Here is an 11,670-nt window from a genome sequence, read left to right as displayed (position 1 = left end):
AGCTCAGTGAATCGTCAGAATAATATGCAACAGCTGAACTACACATGTGAACCTGGTATTCCACAAAAAGCCTATCTTGTCTACTTTTATTCCATAAAAAGACTATTATCAGGATACCACCTTGAAACCAACTTAGGTGTAACATGATATTATGAGTAAGGTTAGGGCATCAGAAGATACAGATGTCAGCAGGCTGAGAGTAATCAGTTGGGTGCCAAAGGGGCAACCAGTATCCCACACCTCAGAGTCTTGGTCAAGGGTCAAGTCTGAAACTCAAAACCTGAGCTAGAAAACATGAAGACCCAGAGCTAAGAAAGAAATAGACTTTGGGAGAGCCTAGTCCTCAGTGTAGTACTTCAAACTCAGAACAAGGAGTGCAGGCTTCCAGGAGCCCGTAGTGCACAAGTGAGGTACCCCGTGATGTGTTCTAAGGAAACTTGAATGCAGTCAGCCACAGAGCAGTGAATCACAGAAAGTCAGGCCAAACCTGCAACGAGCCAGCCCACAATGGAATTTAAATCCCATCTCTTACCTCTCCCTCAGTCCTTTTTGACCACTGGATATCTGGAGTAGCACAACCTCCCAAGGACAGGAGCTCTCAAACAGTATATGTTAAAAAGGTCATGGTTTTTCAGCCTTTCAAAAGCCAAGGTCCCCCTGAATATGTGCAGAAATATTATCACACAGACATAGGAAGTATTAAGACACAACATAGACACACGCTGATACAATACCTAGGAAGTGGGGACACTTTAGAATGACATAGCAACTGGTGAATTTCATAAAATGCCCCCATTTTATGAAATTCCCAGTTCCAATGCTTATGTCTACTTCCAAAGTACCCAGCTGTACTTTAAAGTTGTGTAGTTTTTACACCTGGAAGGAATTAAACAAAGAATTGCCTTTGGGAGAAACTCCATATCTTCTAACACTGAAGACTATACAGCTGAGAAAGAAAATTGGCCGTTTCGTCATAAAACAAATATCCTCCATGTCATAGATTTCACAGTACCCTGAGAAAGACCCAAATCCCATTGGAAAGTAATGGGATTGAATGCATGGATTCTAAAATACAATGGAATTTGAGTGCCTGTATCCAATTGAAATGCAATGAGATTTGAGTACCTAAGTCTCATAACTTGATTGAAAGTCTACCTTCAGTTTTTCACATGATCATGGGGGCAGGTGGGACTTTGAAAATGTATCACATTATGCCTCAACTAGCACAAAAGAAGCTGCATTTAATTCAATAACATTATGCCAGAGTGCTCTCCTATAGGATTATTTTTTGGGGGTTATTTTTTTAAAACAGAAGGAGCCATTGCTGAACCACTAGTGTTACACAATTAACAGTTTCTGCATTCTTCTTCCTAGCAGAGAAAGCGTTGGGAAGTTCACGGAGGTTGCATAAAGTTCTTTTACGTTAATAGGCTTTTCTGATTCTGCACGCCCTTGCCCCCAAACAAGGTTAAATTAAGCTAGCAAACCAGCTAGCATTAGCAAAAATCATGTCTTTGGCACAAAGGATTACAATGGCCAGACAGATTTTGATCAGACCTATAATATATATACGCTAATCCTCTGGAAAATCAAATAACTAGCACATGAAGGCAGAACACGGATGACATCTGGTACCAATATGTGCAGAAAGAGCCCAGCAAATATTTTCCGCTGTTTTACACATTTAGCAACCAGTTTTGTTGAACTTTCGCCTCCATGAAGGTGAATTGCAGGGTATTGCCACAGGGTGGCTCATCTCGCCTGCGATGGGAGCAAGTAGCTTACACAAGTATCCAAGTGAGGCTGTTCTTTCCCAGAGCCTTACGGATTGCTACAGCCGGAGTACACAGGGAAGAACGACTACAAAGAGAAAACCAGGAAGGGCACAGACACAATTTTAATTCATCTTAACCTTGCATAGTTTCTCTCCCGCCAGTGAAACAACAGTCTTTCCTGATGATTTTGTGGGTGGATAGCACCTTGTCAGGGCACTGAGCCCACATTCCTCAGCAGCCAAAAATCCTACGGACTTTTCTGGAATTTCCAAATGACCAAAAAAATGCAACCTCACACCTTGTTCCTATACCTGTTCACTGTGACAAAATATATCTTGTTTGCTTCAAAGCATATGGGATAGGACTCTTGTTCGATCGACAGTGGCACAATGAAAACTGACTTCACTATCATTGGGCAGGCTGTTAAAAATTTTATGTTAACCTGTACAATAAAATCATGTCTCATCTCTTAAGACAGCAGACTAGCAAACTGAAAAACATGCATTCATAACTATCAAATGCTTCTAGATGTGGAAAAAAAAACAACTCTCATTTGTTTTCAAAAACTAGATTGGTGTAGGTAGGGGACTTTATAAATAACTATTTACAGTTAAAAAAATTCAAACAGAATATACAACAAAATTATTGTAATGGTCAGACATGATCAACTACTACAGAAGTGTTCTTAACAAGTGGAAATTAGTATTCTCTTGTTTCTAACTTTTTTTTTTCTTTTCTGCTGCTATATGTTAAACAACATTTTCATCTTGAGTGATATAAAGTTTAAATTCATAATAGTTACATGCTCAGCATATCTGGTTCGGCACTGCAATTTTTCAAAATGCAATTGATTAAATTTCCTCAGATTTAAGATATTTATTTCTAAAATGCATTTCTAAAATCCAGTGCATTTTCTCTTCTGAGTACTACATATTTAAAACAGAATTGAGAAGTTAAAGAGGGAATTAGATCCAAAAAAGATCCCCATGGCATGGCTTCTGAACTAGTCATTCACAAATAAATGCTTTTCAAAACTATTAATTCTACTCACGACAAATACCAGCTACCCTGCCAACTCTGAGGAAATTGCTTAAAAGACCAGCATCCATAAAAACCAGTAAGTTCAAAATTAATTCCAGACAACCCAGCATAGGCTGAAACAATATGGCACAGGGGAAAAGAAAACAAACAAACAAACAAAAACCCCAAACAACAAACAAACAAACAAAAACTCCCACCACAGCAGCTCCCTAGTACTCTAATAATATAATTCCTGTAGAAGAATTTCACTCTGAGGGTAACAGTAGCCCCCAGGGCAGTATAATGACATGGGCAGTGCCACAGGCCTATACATCTGTTTGCAGTCACAGACTAGATCACTACACTATTTGGGTGCCCGAGCCCTGCAAAAGGTATCGAGTTTACTATAAACAAGCAGATGAGCTGCACAGCAGGAACAAGAGCTGCCATATCTTCCAGAGCCACGAAACAGGAGAGATGTCGGGCAGCAGGCACAGCTATTGCTCTAGCAGCTGCCAGCACCGTGAAATCCTAAAATGCCCATGTACCTGCCAGAAAATAGATCCAAAGAGGGGGAAAGGGCAACCCCAGAAAAACTCAAGTACGTGGTAACCTCCGGATGAAAACTCGGCAGACTTTCTCAGAAATTCTAGGTACTGTGTTTTTACATGATGTATAAAAAAAATACACATAATGTACTTTTAACACAAACTGTGCTATGTTCATTTTCTCCAGAGTTCCACACTCCTGTTTACATACCCTAGGTCGCTACCAGATAGCGAGATGTTGCTTTATTCCTACCACTATTTCAGAACAGTGATTTCCTCCTCCCCTCCACACCCACACACAAGGCCCCCAATTCCCTCAGGAAATTCCCTGATCACTTTCACCCGTGTAATATCACGGCGCTCCACTGTTACTCCCGTTCCGCTGCCCTGCGCACACCCCGCGGTACCGCGGTGCTTTACAGCGGTCCTACGCAAAACCACGCTAACAACCCACACTTGGAAACGGTCGAGGGCTTTCCCGCACCCGGGATCCGGGAAAGCGAAGGCCTCCCTTCCCTCCCGTTCCTTGCTGTCCCGCGCAGAGGCGCAGCCGCCCACAGGGGGCGGCCCCGCCCCGCGGGAGCCACACGGCGAGCCGGGGCACTACAACACCCACAATGCACCGCGCTCCCGGACACGCCGGTTCCTGCAGTCCGCGCGCGGCCCCGCCCCACCCGCCCGGAGCTCCGCCCCCGCGGGGTGGGCGGGGCAGCGCTGACGGCGGCGCGGCGGAGCGGGGCGCGCGCGCGGCGGCGGGAGCAGGTGAGCGGGGGCGCGTGCCAGGAGCGGCGGGGTGGGAGGCGCCGGCACCGGGAATGAGGGGAGCGGGGGCGGGAGCCCGGGTGGGGGCGGCCGCAGGAGCGGAGATGAACGTCACCGCCGCCTGTCCCACGCCAGGCAAGGACGGCTCTCGCCGCCTCCGGTGGCGCAGCTCCCGCAGCTCTCGCGCACCTGTGCGGAGGCGGCCGCGGGCGGTGGCACCGCCGGGTGTGAATGCGCTCGGGCGGGACAGCGAGGACAGCCTCCCCCGTTGCCCGGGGCGGGGGTGAGGAGCCGCGCCTCACCAACTGCACCTCGGGGTGGTTCCTCCGGCGCCACGCCGGGACCCGCCGATCCCCGCAGCCCCCATGCGAAGGGACGGAGGGGTTCGCGGGGCCCCGCCGGTGCCGCGGGATCGGCGGCCGCCCCGGGAGTTACGTAAAGCGGTGGCGGCGCTGCCCGAGCGCGGCGGGGCCGGGCTGGACTGTCCTGGGCTGTACCGGCGGGGCTGGGGCGGTTCTCCCGTTTCAGAACCGTCCCGTCACGGAGGAGGCGGCGCATCCTGATGTGCAGGTTTTGGAGGCAGGGTACATTCAGTAGTTTCTAGTTCTGTCACAGACTCTTTGGAGCAGGAGTTCCCCACCTCCGTGTGTGCGTATGCGCGAGGTGTGATAAATAAGCCCCCCAGTTTCGAGTTCATAACCAGGTGAAAAATGTTGTCAGGTAACTTGGCTGAAGGCGGCACAAAATTGTTATTATTTAAAAAAATCATTAAACCTAACTGAGCAAGTTATTTCTCTGAATATTCCACTTGTTCTTCAGTGGACATTCCACAGTAACACTTAAACCCTAAACATCAGAGGTCAGCTCGTCTGCGTTGTCCAAACAGGCGTAATATCTGTAACCAGATCACAAATAGTATTGCATAGCTAAAAGTCTTTTAAATCCAATTACAGCTGTTAAGTAAGGATTGCTTTGTTTCCAGTCTATTATCCTTGAATCGTGTGGCTTACATGTTTCTCTTTGAACATACAAACCATTAGCTTAAGAGGGTTTGGAATTGCGATAGCTGCAAGCTGGAGGCGAACCCTTTTTAAGTGGTTTCATTACAACGTCTTTGCTTCACCCGCAGAAAGGGAGGTGGCTGCTGTAAACACCGGGATAAGCTGGTGTCATGCTGCTCTGTAGCATGTGACGGCTTGGTTGCCGGGACCGTCCTATCCTGTTTCAGATCTAGTAGTCCAGTGCTTCCAGCAAATGTTCTCTTCCTTCTGTTTCGTTCTTAGCTTAGAGTTGGGAACCAAGCTAAACCAAACACAGATTCTGAAGAAGAAGCAAATTTCCTGCAAAAAGTAGAGTGAATATCGAGACAAGAAAGTGCAGTCTCTGGGTTGTCTCATAGATGTCGTGAGCGATCTGTTTGCTGTGAAAGTTTGTGTGGTTCAATGATTCTACTGCTTCTGTGCAGTGACATGTGAGACCAGTCCACGGTGAAGCTTGGGGAGTAGCAGTGTACAGCTAAATCTTCCCTTCTCGCTGCACCAACAAAAGCAAGGAGTGATGTGGTTTGTGTAAAAGGGTTTTTTAAAATGAAATTATTTACTGTTTCTTTTATTGCATGAATTGGCAGTAAACTATATTCGTAGAAAAGGCTTGATTCGTAAGATCGTGACCCTCATTTGACCACTATTTTTTTCTAATGTTCAGATTGAGTAGAGAATGTCCTTTAGAAGAAAATAGAGTCATCATCACCATGTAATGTGCCCGTGATTTGGAGTGGCCTTGCCGAGTACAAAAGAAACTAAACTAGAAAACATACCCTGGGAGCAGGCTTAGTGCAGTCCAGCTGCTAATAAGCATTCAGGCAGTGGTACCAAATTACAGCTGGTCTGACATGAAAGCTGCTGAAGCACCTTCAGTGTAGGTGTTGGCTTCTTAACACCAAGTATTTTATTCTCAGGTTGGTCTTTGTTATGTTGCATGCCACTATTCTGTGCAGCTGTTCAGAAATGCGTGTGCACTGAAGAGTAGTAAATGAGTTCAAGATAGTGAGTTTTTGACTGGCATTTCACTTTAAAGAAAGGAGTTGTTTTAGGAAACACACTTTTCACAAGTATTGTAACTTGTGAAATTGTCTGTGTCCTTGTTTGTTTGTTTGTTTTTCTTATGATAAAGTGCTGAAAAGCACAAGTGTTTTTTTTCTTCTCAAAATTCTACAGACTCCTAAGTGAACTTCAGCAGATTCTCTGAGATGGGGGCTTACTTTCCTCTCCTGGTTTGTAGTCATGCAGCACAAGATAATCACTTTACTTACAGATTCTTCGATTTGTTGCAGTCTGGTTTCACCTGGGTTCTTCTGTTTGTAGGGATTTAATATCACACATTCTAGTAACATACCTGTGTCGGACATTCTTTAAGGCATGTTCTCAATTCCTTACGCAGGTAGCATGGAAGAGTCACTGAAGTGGCAAGTGAAAAAGGAATTACCTTTTTCAGTGTTTCATTTAGATATTTATTTATTTATTTAGAGAATATTGCTAGAGAAAATTTACCAGACAATACTTCATACCTTGATGTGTCTATTTGTATTAAAGAAAAATTATTGCAAAGTTTACTGTTCAGGGCAGAAAATAGATTTGCTTACTGAGATACAGGTGGAAAAAGGACTTTAGATCTTGGTGTAGCTCCATGAGAACATCTTGTCTCAGGAGCAGGTGTGACTTGTTTTCTCTCATACTGAGGATGGCTGAAGCAGGTCAGCTGCCTGACACGTGGCTTCAGTCACACAGCCGAGCACAGGACTGTGCTGCAACAGAAGCTGCTGGATAGTCCAGAGCCTGTACCTGACCAGCAAAGTCAATCAGCAGGGGTTTATGATAGTGACGTTTCAGCTCCCTGAGGTGCTGCTGAGCATCCATCCTCATCCACAGGGAAGTAGAGGTGTTCCCGAGGAATAACTGCCAGTTTGAAATTGTTCTTGCTGGTGAAGTTACTTGAGCAGTGTGTGTGAGGACTTCCTGATACAGCTAAAAAGATGACTGAATTTGTTTTTTTCCTTCACTCAAGGAATTTGTTCAAGAGCATTTTTCAGTCTTGCTGATGCTGGTTCATTTAAAATTTATTTCCTTATTCATGTTCTCTAAGATTTATTTAGAGCAAGAGAATGAAAGCATCACTTTACCCTCACAGTTAGCAAACTCATTTGGTTTTTGCTGCAGTACATGATTGATAATATGACGTGAATCAGGCTGACCATTTCCCATTCCACAGCCTCCTGCACCATCATGGTTGATTGGTATATTCCTGCGTGAAATGGGTGGTAGCTCAAATCCTGTTAGTCCAAAAAGGTGGCGTTTAATTTGCATCTTGTAAGAGTTCTTATTTCGGTACTTTGCTAAAACAAGAAGTTTTTTGGCGGTTTGATACTGCTGTCTTAATTTTATTTTGCTTTTTTTTATACATATACACACCTGCACACAAAAGATTGGTTTGAAATGGTTTTGTTGAAGAAAAAAATATTAAATAATGTGTTTATGTTTTTTGCCTACACTTGCTTTTCCATTTCAATCTGCTGGAATGGAAAACTGGCTGTTGTTAAAATCCTGCTTCTGATGTGCATGCTTGTAAAACTTAATTGCTCCAATTCAAACTCCAGAAAGTATGCCCGTTTAACATTGTGACAAATACCTGCAGCATTATATGCAATAGAGTTGTTTTGAAAAACACTGAAAACAGATCCATTATACTTCAGTGAATGTGTAATATGCAAATATGGTTTTCACCTAATTTGTTTACTGTCGTGTCTTGATTCAAGTCATGTGTATTGTTGCATGTGTGTTTGGCTCACGTAGTCTGCCCTGAATATCTTACAGAAGCAATTCTGAGAAAACCTCTCGTGCTGTTAAAGTCTCTAAAGCTACATCAGCTTCTTATATGCCCAAAAATTACTGATGCTTTGGGTAAAACAAAATAGTACTTAAATCATAAAGGACAAAAATATTTTTCTCTTTGTAATCTTGCTTTAACTTTTTGTCATTTTAATTTTAATAATTGTGAAAGAGCTGTAAAGTTCTCTGTCAAATATAGAATACGATCTAAAAGCAGCATTTTATATGAAGCCTAATTCCTTGTGAAAATGTTTAGCCATCAATACTGCTATGTATCATCTCAAAGCTCATACAGATTTTTTCCAAATCAGTATCTTACTGTTACTTTGACTTAGAAATGAGAGCAGTATTTTCTGTCCTTCACTGCAGGTACTGTTCCTGAAAAGAAGAGGAAACATGGCTTATACACTGAATGAAGCTTAAACTCCTGAACCAAAAACTGAGAGGTTTCTTCATGAAGGATGGCAACACCATATGTTCCTGTTCCTATTCCTATTGGAAGTTCATCATCCAGCTTTACAAACAGAAACCAAAGAAGTTCTTCTTTTGGGAGCATCTCGACAAGTTCGAGCTCCTCAAAAGGACAGCTGGAGGACTGTACAATTGGTAGTTTTAAAAAGATGAGCGTGCCTGACCAGATTGGTTCTACGTCATCTGCGTGTAGCAGTCCACTTGTTAGGACTAAATTTACAGGTCTGGATCCATCCATAGAATATTGTACTCAGCCTGTAGAAGAAATAGAGCAGAATACGGATTCCAGGAGCTGGGAAGATCGACCGTCCACGCCTACTATACTGGGCTATGAGGTGATGGAGGAAAGGGCAAAATTCACTGTAAGTTTTTGGGTATAGTGTAGTTCATCCTGTAACTCCAAGATAACAGCTGAATGTGCTTTACATTCTCCTTTAGTAATTAATCCTGCAATTCAGGGATATTGGAGTGCTTTACTAGTTTTAACAGCTTAGCTTCAAAGTACTGCCTGACAGGAAAATATCAATCCCGTTACACAGGTGGAAAACTGGAACTCGGAAGCAGTCTTTCCTGTAATTGTGTATGTGGAATAGCAGAAATTCATTCTACTTCAGGTAAATTTCAGCTGGAAAAGTCAGGAATTCCTTGCAGAGTTACAATTCCTTGTTAAATTGAACTTGTAGGAGTTCTAGGTAGCTAAACATCTTAAATAAAATGTAGTTTTTTGTTTGAAATTAATGATAAGAAGCCCTGATATTTGCCTTTTACAGTTATTAGTAGCTTAAAATATTTGCACTGAAGTGTAAACACATAGGTTTCAACTTCTTGCCCTGCTGACTTTAGTTTCTAGTAAGGGGAAGTCTGTTCTGCAAACATCAGTGAGAAGTCACTTATGCCGTATCTCATGCCAGAACACCAACCTAACTAGTTTGTATTGATTTTTCTCAAAGTGTACTGTAGCTGGCAATTCATTTTTTTTTACATGCCATAAATATATCAGTGCATTTCTACATTTGTTTTTGTGGATGTGGTTGAAACATTTCTTTGAGATAATTCAGTAATGTTTGTGGGACTGATGGAAGCTGTTTGTTACTGATTATTAATTACTTCAGATGACCAACATTAATCAGAAATAGGTAAGGAGAAGGAAATAGCAGACAAACTTCTTTTCCTTCCTGTTTTCTTTTATATTAGTGTGGAATCTGGTACCTTTATGACAGTAAAAATACTAATGAAGTCAAGTTCTCTTTGCAAAATATTAAATATTGCTGCTTTTTAAGTATTTGAGAATGATAGCCTGTCTTTTCCTAAGATTTTTTGTTTCTAATATGTTTATACATGGTAGGATAACAGAAGAGCAGAATTTTTTTTCACATGTAGGTTAAAAAATTCCTTTTAAAAAATAACCTTCAAAACTAAAACAATTATTAATATTGCTATATTGACAAAGATTAGACCGAAAATATCACAGAATCATTTAGGTTTGAAAAGACCTCCAAGATCCAGTCCAACCTTTGATCACTGCCTTGACAACTAGACCATGGCCCTAAGTGCCATGTCCAGTAGTTTCGTGAACACCTCCAGGGATGGTGACTCCCACTATCTGGGCAGTCCATTCCAATGTTTAACAGCCTTTTCCATGAAGGAATTCCTAACCTGATGTCCAACTGGAACCTCCCCTGGCGCAGCTTGAGGCTCTGTTCTCTCATCCTGTCACTCGTTGCCTGGGAGAAGAGGACAAATCCCACCTGGCTACAACCTCCTTTCAGGTAGTTGTAGAGAGCAAAAAGGTCTCCCCTGAGCCTCCTTTTCTCGAGGTTAAACACCCCCAGCTCCCTCAGCTGTTCCCTACAGGACTTGTGCTCCAGTCCCTTCACCAGCTCCATTGTCCTTCTCTGGATACACTCCAGCACCTCCGTCTCTTCACTGAAGAAGGAATATGTCAAAAATATACCAAGGCATATTCCAGTGTGCATGTAAGGTGTCCTTCAGCTGTAGTTACAATGACAACTTTGACTCCTTATTTTATGTAGAAGGCTAGTTAATGGTACAAGTGAAACACTCTTCCATTGTTAAAATGCTTGGATGCATTTTTGCTCTTCCTGAATTCACTTCTACTGTGTTTGTTTCTGAAAGCACATAATTAACTGTTTGTTTTCAGTTGGATGTTGAAAATAAGCTTGCTATTTTGAATTAAGGCCAGCAAGTAATTAGTCCTGGAAATTTGGATTGCTTTTGCAGTGCTAAATCAGTAAGATGGAAGACAGTGGAAGTTGAATTGAGATCACTTGTAAAAGAGAGGGGACTTAATTGCTGAATTTGTTTCTTTTACTATTGGTAGCATCTCATAGTTTCCAAAAATATGAATCTGAACTACTTAAGCTGGGTGATGTCCTAACTTCAAGAGTTAGATGTTAGTGCATGTTGGAGTACGTGGCTGCTGAAGGTTATGTGAGAGAAAACCTAGGCTGAAAAACATCTGCTTGTAAGCAGTTGGTCTCAAGCGAATTACCAGTCCTGGAATGTTCAATTAGCACTTTTTTTCTTTCTTTTGAACCAAGTAGAAATGATAATGAGATGCTGAATTGGCCAGAGATTGATACTAAATATTGGCATATTTTCATGGAATATTTTGTATTTGTGGAATAAAGCAATTCATGATTGACTGGAATTAATTGAATTTGTTGAATTCATTTGTAATTTCTTCCAGGATCTCATGTGAAGGAATTGAGAGTTGGGTTTTTTAAATACTCCAGTTCTTGTTTATTAATTAGTAATCTTTAAAATAAATTTAAAAAAAAGGCTAACCATCTTGTTTTCAGCTCATAGGGGAAAGCCAAACATATTTTTGGAGACCATTAATCACAAGCTGATTGCACTCCTTATCACACTTCAGTTGACCATAATTTGTGAAGACTAAAAAAAAAAAACAACCTATCAAATGTTTACTTGGAAACCATTTAAAGTGAAGCTGAGACTAAATGAATTTTTTTTCATGTGTGCATTTTTAAGCAATGCCTTTGCAGAACCTTTGGTAGAATAAAAGAATGTAATAGAATACTGATTAGCAAGTACTTCCACAAGAATATTCCAAAGCTTCTTGTTCTGTGTTTTACTGTGTACTAGCGAAGAGTCTTCATATTTTTTTATTTGTTTTATTTATGAAAATTGTTTATAGTTTTAGTATGATAGGAAAGCTAAAATACTTGA

General features: G+C 41.8%; 1 protein-coding gene across 2 annotated transcripts in view; it reads left to right on the top strand.

Moving 5' to 3' along the window:
- The first annotated feature begins 4,059 nt into the window (after nt 1–4,059).
- The window catches only part of SNX16 (sorting nexin 16), a 29,378-nt gene continuing 21,767 nt past the window's right edge, over nt 4,060–11,670 (top strand). For both annotated transcript variants that reach the window (XM_027638596.1, XM_027638595.1), the window contains exons 1-2: nt 4,060–4,105; nt 8,359–8,822. In XM_027638596.1, coding sequence (XP_027494397.1) covers nt 8,451–8,822 — 372 coding nt within the window. In that variant the 5' untranslated portion in view covers nt 4,060–4,105; nt 8,359–8,450. The remainder of the gene's footprint in view (nt 4,106–8,358; nt 8,823–11,670) is intronic.

Source organism: Corapipo altera, unplaced genomic scaffold, assembly GCF_003945725.1.
Source record: "Corapipo altera isolate COAL_440 unplaced genomic scaffold, ASM394572v1 49, whole genome shotgun sequence".
NCBI classification, from domain to species: domain Eukaryota; kingdom Metazoa; phylum Chordata; class Aves; order Passeriformes; family Pipridae; genus Corapipo; species Corapipo altera.
Note: the sequence above shows the minus strand (reverse complement) of the source record. Positions and strands in the feature narration are given on the sequence as shown.